The following is a 19,695-nucleotide window of genomic DNA, read 5'->3' as shown; positions in this document are numbered from 1 at the left end:
GCAACCAAGAATATTGCTAGACTCGCCATCTGGCTAACCCTGCGAGCATTCCAAATCCGAGCTTGGCGGCGCTCATACATAGCCTGTTCAAGAGTATGCGGTCTGTGTTTGTTTTGCAAACCCCTGTCCCCCTCTCTCTTGTTCCTCTCTAGCCACTCTATGCAGAGAGCTTTGTTCCCTTTGTATGAAGTCCATGTTAAAACTTTTCTGCGATGACAATGCCCTGGCAGAAGAGCCGGTGATCAACGTCGATTATCTTTCGAACGTATGGAGAGAAGAGGATATTTGGGCGACAAGAAGGTATGTACTTAGGGAGAAAAAGGCCTTGAAGAACAGCACCAGACTTGAGAATGCACTATGGAGGACATGGACGAAGCACCAACAGCAGCTGAATACTGTGTCACCCGACTGTGTGAGTTGGTTAGTCAATTCTGAATTTGTCGGATTGAGCGCAGTCAGCCCAGTTTTAACAATTCGTTTGTTAGGGAGAAAGATAGCGACATTACTTGGCTCTATGGCCCATGGAAGTCCACTGATCCGTCACATAATCCACACGCGGCGCGAGCGGCAGCATCCCAAATATCCCACGAATGCTCAGAGTTGCGATCTGCCATCAGACCAGCGCCAAAACGAAGGGCACAGCTGTTTTTCGCATTCTGTACACCGCTTGGCCCCGAAAGCCCGACAAATGGACCACTTGTCCTTGAAAAAGAGGTTCTCAAAACTGGTGGCGTTTGGGCATGGTCCAGATTGCCTTGTCCCCAATACCCGCTGTCGCGTATGGCTGCGTCCGCAACCCGCTTCACAAGGGAGTGGTCCAGGCGTATCTGGCCCCAGTTTCCGTCAAAGAATCTCGCAAAGGTCCACTTTGACCTGGAAGTTCGACAGTGCATCGCTTTAGATTCCACACTCACGCACAACACAGCCTATGATGAAAGCTCTCCCATCCGGAGTCCCCTCGGAGGATTTGACGACGCTTTTCGCCTCCCTGGGGAGAATTATTTGTTCATGGACAGCAGTTTATTTCATGAAAAGAGCCGGGGACAGACCATCACACAACTGCCGTCTACTGGACTCAAGTCATCTCATGGGCCCATCGAGCCTCGCCAAGAAGGGGCTGATAACAGGGATACAGGGGACGACATTTTCTTCATTTAGATGATTATGAAAGGAATCCTACATCTTCAGCAAATCTAGAGAAAGAGCCACAATTGTCACTCATCTTTAACCCCATTCTCTGTCTGTTATGTGCACACACACCCACACACACACACACACACACACACACACACACACACACACACACACACACACACTCGCACACACACACACACTCGCACACACACACACTCGCACACACACACACACACTCGCACACACACACACACACTCGCACACACACACACACTCGCACACACACACACACTCACACACACACACACACACTCGCACACACACACACACTCGCACACACACACACACTCGCACACACACACACACTCGCACACACAATTTATTAACGCCCGGCGGCTAAACCGAAAGGGTAACTATCACTAATATACCAATACATGTCCATGTCCTTTTATATGCTGTATCTCCTTAGAACCCATACTTGTTCCTTTCAGTATATGTCATCTCAGCTATCGATATGGTGGTGGGTCCCCGCGGGTTAGTAACTTTGTTAGTAGGCTGGCTTGAAGGCGCTTCTTCAAGTGTTCAACATCGTATTCTCGGCAATTGAAGCACGTCTACCGTCTCTGGCACAAGGTGTTGGGGGTCAGTTTGAGGGGGGGGTGAGTTGTCTGTCTGTGTTCGTCGGCCAGTTTAGGTGGCGTCGAGTCGGCCCGTAGCGATGGAAAACCGTATTGAGGCTCGCACTGCTTCCAAGATCGGCTTCCAGTTCTGGTCATCCAAAGGCGATTTTCCGCCTAGGAAAAAGGATATGTTGCCTCGGTGAGTATGGGTACATTGCAGCATTTCCGTCCGGTGCGTGGTCCACTTCCGACATTGAAAGAGGAAGTGCTCCACGATCTCTCTTGCTTGTCCACATGCACACTGATCTGTCTCTGCGACGTTGATCCGATAGAGGTATCCATTTAGTTCTAGCCATGCCAGTCCGGAGTTGAGCTAGCACGCTCGCTGCTTTCCCTGACAATGGATCGTACAGCTGTCGAGTGTGTTTCCCTGGAAGCGTTGCATCCACTCGTTTGGAATGTGTCCCTACGTTCTCTGGCAGGCCTTTGCTGGCTGCGGCCTGGGACCGTGCGATATTCAGTGTGGTTGACTTCATTCGGGGGGCCTGTGCTTGTGGGGTAGCGTCCTCTTCCGTCGCAGCACGCGCCTGCTCTTTCGCTAGGCCTAGCAACTGATGATCTCTGCTGGTCGGAACCCAACGGATGTTGATGTGGTTCTCGTGCCTCCGTAGTCTATTGATCAACTTGTATATCTGGCAGATGTGCTCCTGGCCTGACTGTTGTCGAGGGTTCCTCAGAGTGAGAGCCGCCGCTTTGTTGCTCACGAGAAGCGTGATTCTGTACTGTTTCAGTCCCGGTAGCTTGTCCAATGCATGTGCCATTGCTGCCAGCTCTCCGGAGTATGGATTCTGTTCTGCTCTGGTGCCCAGTGTGACGGAGAAAGTTTTCAATTTCAGTTTTCGGTACCGAGGTGGCTGCTTCTCGATCGCGACTCCAAATCCTACCAGCTCGTTCCGTGCCGAACTGCTGACTGCAATCTGCATGCATCCGCCTGCTTCAGTCTGTGTCGCTCGGATTTCATGAATATCGGTCTGTATTCGTTCTTCCCATGGGGCTAACGTAAACGGGTTGATCGTCTCCAGTGTCTCCATCTACATATTCTTCAGCGCGTCTGCTACTTGATACAGCGGCGAACGGTGGTATCTTCTGAATTTCTTGATCCGCGCCGTATTCCTGCAGAGGGGGTTGGTTTCGGGCAGGATGTGGATTTCCGTCCACATCTTCACGGTCCGTCTCCAGAACCGGTGTTGTGCAGTGGCAACGTGGGCCTCCGCCTCTGCTACGCTGGTCGCAACTTTGAGGAATGTCCCTACAATCGATTGCGCTCCTACCCTTTGGCCCGGTTGATAGGTCCGATTGCTTTATCCTTGACCGCGTGCATCCAGACGTTGGAGGCGTAGTCAACCACGTGGGCTACCGTCGATGTGAATAAATGTCTCGCTGTTGCTGAGGAGAGACCTCGAAGTCGTCGGAGCTCCATCGCCGCCTCGAGGCCCTTGGCCGCTGCCCTTGCAGTATGTTCCTTATGCTTGGGTCTAGTGTCCATCAAGACGCCAAGGATCTTGACATGGTCTTTCGACCCACCCGGTCTGTCCCTTGATGGTAAAAGGCTCCTGGCCCCATTTGTAGGCCTTGGGGGCGAAGTGTATGATGGCTATTTTCTCTGCTTGAAAAGTCGCTCCACTCCTCCTTTCCCAGTCGAGCACTTCATTAACAAACTTTTGGTTTCTCTGCCAAGTGACGATCGCTCTTTCATTTCTCGTATTCAGGAAACAGCTATCGAGAAAGGAGCATTCGGCCGACTCGCGGCGACATTTGGGAGGAAACTGTCATATTCATATCAGCGATTTTGACAACATGGCCAGTTGGTTACCCCAAACTTTCAGTAATGAGAACGTACTTGCCAGCTTCGTTCATGAAATAGGCCATGGCGGCAGGTTTGAATCGCCAGCTGCATTAGGACACGGCCAAAGCAATTCGCCGTCGGATACACTCGATCTAGCACCAATTATCAGCAGCTGGCGCAAGAGGGGTGTTCGCAACCTACATTGCTGACGGCCTAGATGAGATTTCCAATACCAGCCACAAACAGTATCCCGATCGGACTCTTGGGACCGGCCGAACCATCACTGCCTCTCCATGTCAGCATGATTTCTGGTCACTGAGGGTAATATAGACTTGCCGTCAATATAGTCTGGCATCAGCATAGGCAAGCCAGAGACGAGTTAGCGGGCTCAGCTCGATCACACGTCAGAGGGCCCGGGATCACTCCGTACCGCGGGGAATGGATGTGGGCCTTATCTTCCAATGCATAGCCGTTTCGTATTTGCTGTTCGTGCGCCAGGCAAATCTTCGAGCTTGTCAGGAGAAAGTTTCACTGGAGGAGAGATTCATGGTATTTTGTCTCAGGTAAACTAAGGAACTGACCTGAAAACGACTGCTCTCGCGGCGAGGGATCTGTGGTAGATCCAGTGCTGCGGCCTAGCTTGTCGCTTGCTCAGCTACAACCAGGCCTGACAGTGCTGGCCCTCGGCTCGTGGTCGGTAATTTAATGCATCATTGGCTGGTTCTGCCTTTGTAAACCGTGGTTTCACGGCGGTCGTCGACGCTAGGCTTCTATTTGTTGTCGTCGGATGCTGCGATGGCTCGCTCGGCCTAGCATGGGACCGGGTCATGGCTGCCGAACGAAGCTTCGGATCGGACGTGGGACAAGAGGTTCATAGCGATCGGAATACTACAAGTTCTTAATGCAGTGACAGTTAACCTTTGATCGGACAGGGTAATTCTGGAGAGATGAAAACACTTTGGAATCTTACCATATGGCTAACCGGAGCGCACAAAGCCTTCCTGAATTGGGCCCGCTAAATCTGCCAGGCGAAGTGGCCGTCTCAACTAAGTCTTTAGAAATAACGAAGGCGCAGGCATACTGGGAGCCAGTGGATTGGCCCATTAGGCTGGTGCAGCTGGCTTAGTTTCAAGGACGATAGGGGAATACGGCTCGGTCGTGTCGAGTGCAATATTGATATTCACCCTATGACGAGAAAAAGACATCAGCGATATTTTCTGAAGAACAAGGAGCCACAAACAGATAGCGTTCGTACTGAAATTCAATATGCAGTACTGGGCGTTGGGAATAGGCAGTGGCAACGCATGGGGCAATTTACAAGACATGGGCTGGCTCATGGTAAAACAATCGGCTTCCTATACAAAGAGTCCTCAGAACAGGCTAATTTGACTACTCTCGAAACTTCCATAGTGATCGAAACTTACTTTGCCAGCTACTGCTGCGCGCGGCATTCAAGTTTGGTCGAGTCGGCTTGGTAGTGGATGGTTTCGATCTATGATAAACCATCAGTAGATAGCTTATGGGGCTCTTAATTACTCACTGTCTTGGCAATCTGGATTTATTATCGAGAACATTCCAGTTCCTTTGATTGAATCCCCAGAGGAACAGAGACGGAGCTGATATTAAATATCTTCCACGTTAGCATGGTCTCAAATGATCGGGCAACTAAACTTACCTGCCGTTAATAGATTTCAGTGTCGAGCATAGACAGACTAGGAGCGATACAACAGGTCAGTTCGATCACAAGTGCATGGGAGTTCGGGGTCGGGTCAGTCCCTACTGGAGGAGAGTAGCTTGCGAGGTCGAGAAATGTTCGATATTCTTTGCTCAAGGATGACAAGGGAATGCTTGAAAACGACCGGTTTGCTGGAGAGAGTTCGGGTACTTATAGCATTGCATCCAACCCTTACTCTCGAGTCGATGTAATAATTGGTGCGAATTGTGAGTTTTTCAACACCGCTGGCCCTCAGATTTCAGCTAGATCAAGAGTTCCATATTGATGCTACGCTGTATTCGGAGGCATTGCGGCTTCTTCTTGATGATTGAGTATATGAAAAACCCTTCCTCACTGTTGGCACCGTTAAACACCACCGGCGGTCCGCAGGAAAGCGCCGACGACACGTTTCAACATTCATAAACATGGGTCTGTACTTTATCGCTACTGTACAGGATGTGGTATAACAGCGGCCTCCTCATTTAATTCACTGATCATGGGTGGTGTGTTTCGCTGATCCAAACGTTGAATGATGTTTACGTCGTCGTCGTCGTCTTTTTCCTTTTTCTTTTTTTAGGGTTCCACGCGAGATCGAGGTCTGAGTTGCATGTATGTGAGCGCCTATACGCAGTGACGGATCTGCCCATTTTGACAGCTCTTTTTTTCAGGTTGTTTTCTGCTATCGCTCCGGAGCAGAACTGTGCTATCTGCATTGCTTTTTGATATCGCTATTTGTTTCTTCAGGACCCGCAAAGTACCTGCTTCGCTTAGTTTCATTCCTGAGCGATAGACGAGGTTCCAAATTTTATTATTGTCCGGATATGATATTCTAGTGCACTTGCCAGCCCGGTCAAGGCATTGTCGGAGGAAATATCCCACGATCTGGAAACTGTTTTCAGGGCTACTTTGGACGCGAAGATATGCTCGTATCCCGCGAGATAATCATACGGGGATCTCGGCTCCAATTTAGAGTGTTGACTAGTGCTGACTAGTGCTCAATCGAAACATTGAGTTCAGTAGTTGAGACAAGACCTATTGCAAAGTGCTAACCGATACTATTCTAGAAAAAGCGCCTCTCCATTGTCGAAGAACTATGGGTAATCCGTCATGGTATTATGTGGGTCTGATTATTACCGGGGCTTCTCAAGATTAAGAGAATCTCAGGACGGTCATCTCAGAACGAGAAGTCTCTCAAAACATGTCTCTCATTGCAGTCCTTCTCCCAGGTACGAATCATTCATATGAAGACTGATCAGTTCCACACCCACGACAGTCAAGGTTGCTTCATCTTGTCACTGCCACAGCTACAACGCGAGCGGCCATTGAAATCAGATTCTCCTCCTTCCCTATTCCTTCTGTAGCCGCAATGGCTTTCTCTTCGTGGGCGGAAATCAAAAATATCGCATTGGTATCATCCGCTGTTGCTGCGCGGTAGCAATGGGCCGGACGAAGGCTCTTGAGGTTCACATCGTAGAGTGTATATCCTTTGCATGAGTACTTTCGTGCGAGCCGCTCCATGGGTGAGGGGTCGGATGGGTCTACGAGGAGACAGTCTGATTTATTCCACTGACCTCGTTCGAGTGACCAGAATCTGATATCGATAAGCTGTTGTGTAGACGCTTGGTAACTGGGGTCGGCATTTCTTGTTCGGATGTGCTCGGCCTCTCTGTTTGTTGCTTCCGCTTGCTGTTCAGCAGAGATCGACGGCGACAAATTTTGAGTGTGACCTGATTGAAGCAAGTCTCTGGGCGGAGCTTGATTTTGATAGAGCAGATTGAGCTCTTCGTTGAGCCGGTCGCCCTCCATCCTTTTCTCCAACTCCTCTTGCTCCACTTGGGCCCTCCTCAGGCCACCGAGAAAAGCTTCTAGTTCTTCAGACCTGGAGGGACGGCGTTCTTCTGACAATATTATCGTTTCTGACGAAGATCGTCGCTGTGCTGCAGGATCGATAGATGCCTGAGCAGCAATTTCAAGAACAGATCCAGTGTCGGGGTTGGGTTCCTCTCCTGTTGCTCGCTCGCCCTGACTCCATTCCATCGAGACTGTTTCCAACGAGATCTGGGTACATTCACTTCTAGCATCTCCAAGCTCTGGATCGGCCCCAGGCGAGTAGCGAGAAGGGACCATTTCCAACACTGATTCGCTCAGTGACCCTCTGGGAGTAGATGGATTTCCATCCGATGGACTTCTTTGATCAAAGCTGTCCTGGCCGAGAGCTGACTCCAGAATATCTAAATCCATAGGCTCGGGTGCAATTTCTGAATTGTCAGTCTCGCAGGAAACCAGCTGGCGTGTTGTAGTGTTGCTCCTTCGGAGAAGAGATGACCTGCCGGATGTGTCCATGTGCCGTCCAGACGTATCCAAGCCCGGCGCCCCCGGCACACCGTCCTTTTCAACAAACAAGGGCGATTCCACTACCTCTTCCAACCTTTGATCTGCATTCAAATTGCCACATCTTCTGTTATTGATGGGATCAGCCGATGGCGGCTTTCCCAAAAATGCGAAAAAGACACAACGGCGAACAAAAAAGCTAGTGATGGTGTCGGCGACATCGACATCAGCATGCAATCTATCTAAAAATAAAAATGGGGCATCTTGCAGATGGGTACGGTTCTGTGGTACCCCAGAGCGAGCGTGCGCCTTGACGGTACTGTCTGCCAAAAGATCTCGCGAGGGACCAGGCTGATCGGGTACAGCTTCACTAAAACAATCTACAATTCGGCGCACCAGAACATCAAACTGCTGGTCATTGTATCGATATCGCCCTGACTTTCGGGCCTGGAGAAGGGCCGATCGTGCGATTTCGTGATCTGGAAAACTGTTCAGCAGCCCGTCAATTTCTGGGGACCTAAACCCGAGCTGATGAGCAAGATGGGCCATGTCGTAGATCGCGCGCGGGTCCGGCTTAGCGCGAGTCGGTTTGGCCAACAGATCATCAGAGTTCTTGGGGTCCGGCGGCATCAGTGGATAATGTCGCATAGCATACAGCCATAATTGCTGGTATCCTGTCTCGAAGCATTCTGTCTCGGACGCATGAAGGCGTCGGAAGGTAGACTCCGAGGTCTGAATGATACACTTCCCTTTCTCTCGGTGACCTTCCCCAGACTCCGAGTCTGGATCAAAGATCGAGCTCATGGCTTCCCTCACAGATCGGGGTGATGGACCCAAGAGCCGCTTCAGACAGTGAGAGCAACTCTCTGGATACTTGAAATCCTCAAAGAAAGTGTATAAGGACGGGATGAGACCATCAAAGTCTTTCATTTTGGCCCATATAGCATTTCGCTCATCAGCACTGAATTCGGCAAAAACATGTCCACTGAGAACCAGCCCGCACGCCGTCTTTTCATCAGTGCGTGATTTACCCGGTGCCAGTAACTGCAGGGCGTGAACCGTATCCTGATCGATTTTCTTCATCAGACGCCGATCCCATCCCACCAGAGAAGACCAAAAGTCCAAGATGTGATCAAAATAGGTTCCTATCTCCTGAGAGACGAAGAGTCGTCATTAGCTGGAAAAAATGTAGCAACTTGGGCTGAAGCTCACCTCAACGCAGCCGGAAGCGATCAATCGATGAAGGAGGCTGATTCTCATCCCACCCGGCCAAAGCCCGGGAATGGCCAACAATCGGTCAAATGCATGCCGGAGACGACGATTCTTCTTATTGTCAAGTTGATCCAAGCGCTCTTGATTGTTGGGCGATAGTCTCACGAACCATCGCTCGCGAAAAGCTTCATTGCCCTAGCCCTCATACTGTCTGATCTTGCGATAGACTTCCCCATCGGTCGGCTTCTTCTGATTGGAATATTCATCCACCAACGCCGCTCTCAATTCTCGGTCAATGTCTTTTGGAACAGTCAGTATCAATCTATGGGAGCGCCCGGGTATATCACGTACCGTCTGTGTAGAGATCAACCGTCCACCAGCGATCCGCCGGAGGAAGTACCTCAACACCCGCTTGTACACGATGGCGGCCATGGAGACCCCGAAGTTGCCCCGCCATAAATTCCAGTCGAGGAATTTGCCGGCCTTCGGTTGTCAGCAAGGCTTCCTGGGGAACATTCGCCTTCTGCAATGCGTCTGCGAGATTATGTCGGGACACGGTCGCTGGAACATGGTTTTGGACATCTAGGCGGCGACAACGATTCTTCCGGAAGATATTTCGTAGCCGGTCCAAGTTCTTAGGATCCAGTTCCCGTGGTAAGGGAGGTTCGAATTGAATCTGGCAGATGCTGACTTTAGCTGCACCAATGTATTTCATTCGTCGTTCTGCTGCGAGCCGCATTTCTTGTTCGGTAAGAACGTGTCGAGCCATGGGGATAAATATGGAGTTGTGGTTCAGAATGACTTGGCTGCGCTGAGTCTGGGCTGAGCTGAGTGTGGCCTTGGATATATATCTATACTTATGGCTTCCATTACTGAGGTGGTTCAACGTTGACACTACGTTGCCTTTGCCGGTGAAGATGTGATCCAACACCCTAGTGTTCCACACGTACGAAATACACATTTAAACTGATCAGATTTTCTTTTGCGTTTCACGGTCCTCTTCCTGCTTTCGACTCTTTGGCCAAGATCCTTGCATTATGCGAAAACTCGGCGAAAAGAGAGTGACAAGAATCCAGGCCGCTCAGGTTGCATTACTCCCCCAGCCGCAAACCCGAACAGAAGTATCACCGGCAACTGACCTCAAGCCCGGTCCACCTCTCCATCTGGGACTCGCAGCTGAAAAGAGGTCCGCTACCTCCTAAACCTCAGAGCACACCGGCAAGAAAACTCGATTGGTGCCTCAAAGCTCGCCTCGCCAGGAGACTATGCAGTGGCAGAGCATTATCGGTTCGGGCCTGACAGTCCGAGACGAATCTCCTTGGGTATTTTGAGAAAGTACTACGATTGTGACCTAGCTGGCCCCGTCGCGGTATGCGTTCGATCTTCTGGAGACCGCGGTGTCTGGGCGGTGCGCCAGTATCCGATTGAGGACGCTGACAAGATACTGCGGACTCTCCGCTCTATGCGCCATGAGAACCTGGCCTCGATTCGGGAGTGTTTCCGCACTCCCGAGCTTCTGTACACACTGGGGGATTTCGACCCTCTCGTTCTGGATCATATCGTCGCTTGTAAAGCCTTCCCAGACGAGCAGGAGCTGGCAGCCATAATGTCTCAGGTGCATTCCCCATTCCCCTCACCTATCTGCCAGATGGCCAAATGGCTGATTCCGTACAGTTCGTTGACGGGCTGTCATATCTCATGGCCAACAGTTTCTACCACACATCTCTGGATTGCTCTAGCGTCCTCGTGAATCTCAATGGGCATGTTAAAATCGGTGTGTTAATTTCAATGATACCTCCAAAGACAACCCTATCTAACGAGGCACGGCAGCACGGATCGATTGCTGTGTTATCCGGCAACAGGGCGCAATTCAAGCCAGTGACTTGGCACCAGTCTCCAGAATCATGATGGAATTGATGCAGAAGTATGTCAAAGAAGATGGGGCAGTAGGAATTGATAATCTCGACCGCTGGAGAAGCTGCCCGGCTGCGATCGAATTTCTGTGCGCAACGACCTCGGCAAGCACTTTTCAGGAACTGAAAGAAGTTTGTTTCCCTCGGATTTTTTCCATAACGGTGCTTTCAAACGGTACTAATATTATCTAGCAACGACTGTTGACGCAAATTCCATGCCGCCCAGGGAATCTCATCGGACTTGCATGGTTCGCGTTGATCTCCGCTCGCACATTCTACTCGTACACGCCAGGGCCCATGAAGAACGATTAAAGCGGAAGTCAAATTTCCATACGGGCACTCCTACTTTGTCAGCCACAGCAGCAGTAATATGACCGATGAAAAAATTCAATGCATAGTACGGTAATCGACGATCTTTCTGTTCCTCACTGCTCAAGCTTTTGTTCTGTCTACTATTAGATAATACGCGTTTTGATTTTGATAGAAAAGAGTTGTGTTAATTGCGTCAACAATCAAGGTCTAGCCGCTGTTTTTCAGTGTAATGCTTGGCCCCGGTCATTCATAATGACCAAGTAGCTCATTTGAATTGGTTGACCAGGGAGATTCAGGGATCAAATCGGCAAGTTTGTCTGTCGTAATCGCATTTCAATTGCCCAAACATCACATTTTTACTACTTTAAGTGCGCAGAAGGCAACTCCAACTAGCATCATATGCTCGGGACTACTCATTGCGTTTGCTCCATGCGAACTCCCTATCATTGAATTACTCCGGCTGGTATTCCAGCTCCGAAAGCCTCACACCATGATGCAAAAAGCCCTTGACGGTTTTTCGGATCTGGTCTCTATACCTGCCTGCCGCTGAAACTAGAGATAAATTAGTATACGATAGAATAGAGACAGGCTGCGGTAGGGTCACTCACCCATCACCAAGGTCCGGCCTTGCTCATCGCGAATGTTCGGTAGCCTCTCGATTTGGTCCCCCGATGCCTCGAGCGAGACTATGTTGTCATAATCGGGTACACCTTGGTAAAAGCAGGCTCTTTCATGTTTTCCTATTGGCGTCTTATCATGAGCAAGCCCTCTTTTGACGTAGATTGAAATGCTGAGAATCTGTATACGGTTTTCCGTCAATATTAAAGAAAGTTTCCAATTTGAAGCCGGTGACTTACATAGCCTTTATCTATAATATCGTCCTCCAGGAGGGGGTTGAGCAGGTCCTCGGCTGCGCTGACCATTTCTAATTTGTTAGTGCTGCTGCTGGCTGACTGGAAACGGAAGGGTCTTCTCACCAATTGATTCTATCTGCCATACCAAATGCACCCGACGGACATGAAGTGTACAGGTATTATAACCATGTATCATCTTCTTCAGATACGGAATTGTTGCGGCGATCCCGAAACCACTCGCAACCAGTAGCACAGTTTCATACCCGTCAACAATCTCACTGGTACCGTGTGGCCCTGTGAACATGGCCAGGAATGGTACAGGACAGCCAGGAGCGCTAGCGGCAAGACTGAGCAGGTCTGATGTCATGCCACTGCGTGGCTGCACAAACAACTCAATCCTGTCATGTCTTCCGCGCGACCACGATGTGACTATGAAAGGGTGCGTTTGAAGCCACGACCAAAATCCAACTGACGGCATCCACAGGTTGATATACTGGCCCGCATCGATCTTGATAGATCGGGGCAGAACGATACGAATCTGGGCCGCTTTTCTGAGCTTAGGATGTGTAAGAGATCCTTCTGGAGTGAAAGATACAAAGGCCCGAGGAGCGCCGTGGCCCGAAAATAGCCCGTTCGTGTAACAGAAGTTGAGAATCTCCAGCAGAGTAGTCAGGGCCAGAATTACCAGCGGCACGTAAAGGTACAATCTTGGCAAGCGACTCTGATCTGGGAGATGTTGCCACGTGCCATACACAAAGAGAGCTGTCAGGGCTTGGTGGCTTCGGAGAAATACTTCATAACACCGTCGGCGAAGCCAGGGGAGAGAAAGGAGGGCAAGAGCGGCTAAAGAGATTGATCCCTATCAGCGTTAGCCCTGAATTCATGACGGCGAGAAGGAAATTTACAATTAGGGTAGATATGTTACGTAATGCCCCAAGAGGAAAACTGAATCCCCGGCTCTGGCATTCTGCAACCACGTGAAAACACAGCAGAGCGACAGACATCCAACCTGTTACCTGATGAATCTTGCAGCAAGTACGCCAGGTGATACCCAGAAGGTCAGCAAGGTAACCGAGGTGAGTGGCCGAGAGGGGAAAAATAAGGTTGATAAGAGCCAGCTCTCCAGCTCGGCGGCCAGCTTGGGCGACGGAGTGTGTATGGAAGAAAACCAGAGTGATATTGACCAGAGTGTAGGCAGAGTATATGAAAACATTCATCCGGGACCAGGGGCCCCAAATACGATGCCTGTGGATGAGAGCAGGAAGTGTGAGGTGCCGAGAGATCAGAACAGAGCAGGACTCGATCCAGCCAATCATAGTGGTTCGGGTCTGGATTAAGAAGAGAGCTAAAAAGCAACCTCCAACGGCGATCGCATAAATGGATGACACATTCATCCTCAGCGGGGTCTTCAATCACGATGGACCTGGAAGATCGGCATATGAGGGGAGAGTGGACCTTTTTAAATGAAAGCCATTAGCCACGGCATCGTCATGTCCCTATCAGCGATACCTTGCAGCAAAAAGAAAGCATCAGGAACATGAAGCAGAACACTTCAGAGAGCCTCGACTACGTGTTTCAGTGTCACAATTTTCCAGCTACTGCAGACATCAAAATTAATGAGCTGCCGTTGAGAGTGCTAGGAAGAGAGTGCGTCAGATAATGAAGGCTATTCAAAACTCACAAATATATCCCTTCGAACTCTGAATCAGCCAATCAGGATCTTCAAGAGCCGATAATGAAATGGAAATGCCATAGAAATGAGGATTTTCTTTCCTTCTGTTCGATATATTGTGAGCCTCTTGGCTATTCTCAGCGATTCTGAGCGCACGACTGTATCTCCCACAATGACAAGTACATGCATAGCTAGCATTGAAAGGGTGCTGCATGGAAACATTCACTTAAATATGGAGGCCCATAACAAGCAGTATAAATAGAGCGGTGAATTGGAAGGGTGAGTGCAGTAAGTTCAACGGACGTTCGAAGAGAGTCCGCATTGTGTGTGCTCAAGCGGAGGCTGGGGTTCGGCTTGGCATTCTTGAACGTGCGAGTTGAGTGGCGGAATCCACACCCCTTGCTTCATAACCGTATTTAATACCTCTCACTGGCTAGGTTGACACTTGAACATGTGTTGCATGTCTATAGGCCGAATAAGTGCAGTCTGCTTCTGCATTTCTAGTCTCGGCATATACAAAAGTGTAGTTTTCACCCAGTCTAACTTCGTAAGAGGGCCACTCATTGCTCAATACTGATGGGGACAATATCATGATAGCACATAAATAGAAAGTTATATTTTCCCTGCTTCTTCCACATCATTCATCTTGAAAATACGTCTTTTTGATTGTTCACAGCTCTAGGAACGGGTTCGTGACTCGAGGAAGCGCGACTTAGATCCTGGGAATAGGATCGGAGGCATGCCGAATCACGGCATTGCTCCTCAGCCAGGATATAAGTATTCAACGTGCAGTCATATCTACTACCATAATATCCCATCGGACTCTCGATTGGCATACACCCGCAAAGTTAGCCTGCGAAATGACCCCCGACAGATATGTCTCATCCACGGCCCTCGCCGCTGATTGCCGTTCCAGGTGCTACCGTAAGTCTACTATGCACAATAGAAATATTCCTACCAATTCTGAATAGCTTTTCTTGAAAATCCAAGACCACACCAAGCAAAAACACGCTTCTATCTTTTATATTTTATTGCGAAATTGAGGAGCAGGTCTCGCTACTTGAAAATCGTGAACGGAGTCTCATTTCTGAACTCGAACGTCTGCGCAATTATTCATGGACCTTGTATCATGAGTACAATAAGGCAATGGGAGAACTGGAGCAGTACAAGATGCACCAGTGATCTGGGCACGGATATTAAGAGACTATTCATTGCGTCGTGAATAATGCTCTATTTGATGGCCATGAGGCACTGGCAAGACGAATTCCAGTTCTTCTCTCGAATTCAATCTTCTTCCAGAATCAATATAAGTTTTTGATATACTACAAGCATAGCCCCATTCTCGTCCTCAGAGGAGTCAAGTCTCCATGCGCGTTTTGCACCCTTCGTAGTGGCCCCGTTCTCTTTGAGGTATAATCTGGTGGCTTGGAGACCCTTGGATTGAGCACTACCAGTATAGATCAACCATTCAAGCGGCGAGCAGTACTGTATATTCCATCCAGAGAATTAGCCTTGGCACTATTCTTCAGCGGAATTCTAGTTGCCGTCGCTGACTAATCTTTCCAAAGACCGAGTCCAATGGCTGCATTCTGATGTATCGGCTTTATGGAACGAATGGGCCACGAGAATACGGGACCATATCGCTGGGAGGGTCAATCCAAACATTCAACGCCAACTGTACGATCTAGGTTCGCGACACAGCCTATGGCTTCCTCTGACCTACCACTCGATTGGGGCTTTCGGCGGTAAGACGTCAAGGTATACGAGATTCAGTATGTATACGTTCCACTTACTTATAAAAATCTCAAAAATAGATCACCCCCAAGAAACACACCCTTTGTTTGCAAAACCTACTCAAGTATATTCCTAGACAAGGAATGCTGAATTTTTTTTTTGGCTTGAAAGACCTAGCCTTTTATCAATACATTTCAAATTTGCGATTACTAGGCTATCGTATGCCATGCCTGGATTACCTCCATGAGCCAGCACGTGCAGCAAGGCTCTGCAGAAGCGAAACTATCTCGATGCTCCCCCTTTTTCTAGCTTGGTCCAGAGGAGATACACCATCATTATCTGGAATCTCAGGCTCCAGATCCGTCAGTTGCGCCAGTTGAAGGACCAGTCTTTTGTTGCCAGTGTTTGCTGCGTGCCACAGTACCGAGCGGCCCTTCTGGTCTCGCTCATTTACAAGAGACTTCATACTTGAGAGTAAAAGATCTATGATCTCGTCTCTCTTGGGGCCCAGGCCGTCGTATGACATGGTGGCTAGGAGAAGTGCACTATTCCCCATGGAGTCCAGATGGTTGACGTCAATGTGCTCATGATTTAAGAGAATTTTTATTGCAACGGGGTCGTCGTATATGACAGCCAGATGGAGTGCGGTGTACCCTCGGTCATTTTGAATGTTGATATTGAGTTGCGGGTCTTTCAGAAGCATCCTCAAGATCTCATGTTGTTGATATTCGAGGGCTATCAGGAGTAGAGGCTGAGACTTTGGACTTCGACCATTGATATCAGTATCATATCGACGAAGTAGCTTTCGAACGGTTGGTAGTTCTCCTTGCATGATAGCAAAGGACAGGGCGGCTTGTGCCCATTGTTTGGGGTAAGAGACATCTAGAGACTTGCCGCATGGCAATAAACCAACAAGACAAGAGGCTTTTTGAAGCGCTGATCTCATCAGATGGATTAGCTGCCTTTGGTCGTACTTATACTTGAATAAGTGGAGGTGACTCACGAACGAAAGGTGGGGGGCACGCCATGTTTTAGAAAGAGATGAGATTATCGCGCTATATTTTCGCTAGATGATCTGTATCTCAACAAAGGAGATCTCGTTGCTGTGTCATGCGACAGTTGATTCAGCACAAAGACATTCAAGGTGATATTTATACTGAGATTTTATTCCAAGCATCTTTGACCTTGAGAATATTTGATCTGCATTCACATTATTTCACGTATGAACTCCCATAGTTGGTTTGCTCCCATTTACAGCTTTACTTGAAGCTCATCCAATTATATTATGGATCGCTGTAGTTCCCAGAAGAGATCGATTCCACAGAGCAAGCAATTGGGTCCCAGGAATGAAGCTGTCATGGGCTAATGTATCTGTAGATGCGGATGGTGTTTTTCGAAGCATTAACCGCCAAAAGTAGGAAACCATAAGCTGATCATAGACGCAAGACTTAGCGCGAGGCAACAGAAAAACATTTAGCTTCTTCTTGTTGAGAGTAGCAGAGATGAGCTATGTGGGACCGTGCCCTGCACAAATCGTGTATACTGAATGCCAGTCCTCGACACATTTTTAGCAGAGTTCTCAGGAACTTGGTGTGAATAGTTCATTGCGCGAGCTCAAACCCGGTGGCAAGGCAAATATTCTTAACGCAAAGAATGACGACTCTCCTCCTCCTTGGATACACTAAGGCTCCCCTGGCTTTGAACTAAGCGTCGCCGTATTTAACGATCTTTATTTCGCAATCGGGACCCTCTTCTCACCGTGACACGTTGTTTCAATGTCTTTTGTCATGACTTCCGAAATATATTTCCAAGCACTGCTAATTACAATGCTTCTATTTGGTTTGATAGCCAGGCTGCTCCTCTTATGGGTGTTCGGAGATGATTGGCCATTTCATACGACGGACTTGGCCCTATACGTCTTGTCCTTTCTCCTGTCCGCTGTATTGACAGGGCTTTTCTGGAGCGAGAAGAAATCGATATGGATTCAAATGCTCCTTGGAATTCTTTCAACAATTCCTTCTATGCAAAATGTTCGTTATAGCTTGAGAAAGCCAGTTCTACGCTAATACTGGCCTAGTTTCTCCGCATCGACCTCCAGCAGCTCAATAATCCATTCATAAATCGATCGACACGTGTCGTATTCAGAATCTATGCTTTGACATCAACGGTCTTGAAAATAATATTTTCATTTATTGGAATATTCTCGCTGGGTGATATTCATTTCACCACTCCCTTCCTACTTTTCCTGGATCATCTCAGTGAAATGGCTTGTTGCCTGTGGTTAGTAAAAAGCGCCACGCAGGGCCGGAAGAACCTGCATTTTATCTTGACCCATTTATCAAACATGGGTGCTATATTGCTAGGAGTCGCTATCTTTGGCGCGATTTCAAGAAAATGGGACATTGCACTTGAGGTGATTTTTCATCATCTAAGCTTACATTATGGGAGAGCTGACATAGGTTAGATCCAGCTCATCATGTGTACTATGCGGGCGATATACAGCCAGGCTATTACGTAAAGTGTAATGAATGGCTTTATGTTCATTGGCTGAACCAGATTAGGTTATTCCGAAGGATCAGAAAATACAAATTGCCAATGATGAATCAATCATATCATTGGCTCCAATGAAAAGGGGTCTTAAGTGAAGAAGGGGGTGAAATGGCTGTAAATTTCGGTTGTGACTTTTTCATGTAGGCTAGATTTACACTACATAAAATTATTGTATACTAAGGGGCCTGGTAAAAGACAGTCCGTAGAGAGCTGCGATTCTACAATGCCAGCCCGTTTAACTCCATTGCCTGTCTTAGGCTTGACACAGAAGATGGATATAACTTTAGATGATCACAATGACACAGCCGAGCACAGTAGTAAGTCTACAGCTCTGGCGCTGAAGCTATTTGTCAATCGAAGAAATTCAGGGTAAGAGAAGAAGATTGGTACATTACGATCAGTCTGGGCGACAAGGGAATACATCGTGGGATGAGGATTTCCAGATCAGGAAGCAAGCCGCACGATCGGAAATAGCTACGAGATGTCTACATATACAATCGAGTTGATTTAATATCAACTTGGCCCCAAATTGTATATATAGCCTCCTATTTCTTCAAGAACTAATAATACGATTCATACCTCTAACAACAAAATCTATTCCACCGGGTCAAATTGCTCACGCGGCAGTCTTCTGCACCTGACAGACTAAAAGTGTTGATGCATTCGAGTCATTCACGGCACCGAGTGTCCCATCATCTCTTGGACTATATCAGTAGTATCATTGGCATCCAACGACAGCGTGTATATCGACGATCACAGGCTTCTGGCTTGAGGCGTCCCCAGGCATTCATGGCTCTGATTCGCTAAGATCTCTTTCCAGCGGTACCCAATTTCATATATCGACTTAGTTCCCGGGAATTCGATGCAGGTACTGCTGGTAGGCTATCCAGTTATGGTAGGTGTAATGGTGAGCTTGGGCTCCCAGGAGCTCTTAGCAAAATTTGGACCAACCATTTCCACTGGGGCTTTGTAGTACATATGCATCTTCCATGACATCGATTGGTTGATTATTCCTCAGTAAATGTCATTCTATAAATAGTGTCCAATGATCACACTGATGACGGGCTGTTCAGCTAGGGTAGGTGTAGTTTTGGCTTTGGCTCCCAGGAGTTCATAGCCAAATTTGGACCAATCATTTCTACTGAGGCTTTGTGGCACTTGTGGATCATTCATGGCACCGATTGGCTGATTATTTCTCTGCTATATTAGTGGTATCCAATGATCGCATCATTATTTACGACCCATAGGCTCCTAGGAGCCAAGGCCAGTTGTGAGCATGTGGGCCATTGATGGCACTAATTGGCTTATATTTCCGAGTAGTAGTACCCACCCGCATCCTCTTCGTTCCCAGGAGATTGATGCGGGTAATGCCTTTGCAAAGACGCGGCTGACGCAGAGGTTTGTTATTCAAAAACGTAATCGAACTAGTTACTGGCTCACCGTACAAGAAACTCTGTTGTGAGATATGGCTGTACGAATCAGCCGCGCGCCGACCCATAGCTTGTATCTACTTGATATTGTGTAGGTGATGGATTTTCCCCGATATGGGAGGTAGGCAACGAACAACCCTGCGGTCTGCCTGCCTTTGGTGAGTTGCTGTTGCGTGGAGTCACGGGCTCATCGCCGGTGAGTGGGATGAAATCGCACGATCTTGTCACCTTGCCCGTCGCAGTAAAGGGCGGACTGACGGTGATGAATGTTGATAACTGTTATCGGTTTTTATCTACGGTATCATGACTGTTTAAACAACGCCAACAGCCAGAAACGTTTATATTTTCTGTCTGGATCATCATGCGCAAAATT

The 19,695-nt window shown here is 48.4% G+C and overlaps 1 protein-coding gene across 1 annotated transcript; it reads left to right on the top strand.

The window, feature by feature from the left end:
• Positions 1–357: 357 nt before the first annotated feature.
• N7509_000231 (uncharacterized protein) lies at positions 358–1,158 on the top strand (the record flags this gene model as incomplete). Its single annotated transcript, XM_056624878.1, has 2 exons — positions 358–410; positions 486–1,158. 2 exons carry the CDS (start codon positions 358–360, stop codon positions 1,156–1,158), a joined length of 726 nt encoding a protein of 241 aa, XP_056494743.1.
• Positions 1,159–19,695: the final 18,537 nt, after the last annotated feature.

The sequence above is a fragment of the Penicillium cosmopolitanum genome (assembly GCF_028827165.1).
Source record: "Penicillium cosmopolitanum strain IBT 29677 chromosome Unknown utg000002l:1.0-415252.0:1.0-415526.0, whole genome shotgun sequence".
In the NCBI taxonomy this organism is placed as follows: domain Eukaryota; kingdom Fungi; phylum Ascomycota; class Eurotiomycetes; order Eurotiales; family Aspergillaceae; genus Penicillium; species Penicillium cosmopolitanum.
This window is presented reverse-complemented; position numbering and strand designations above follow the sequence as displayed.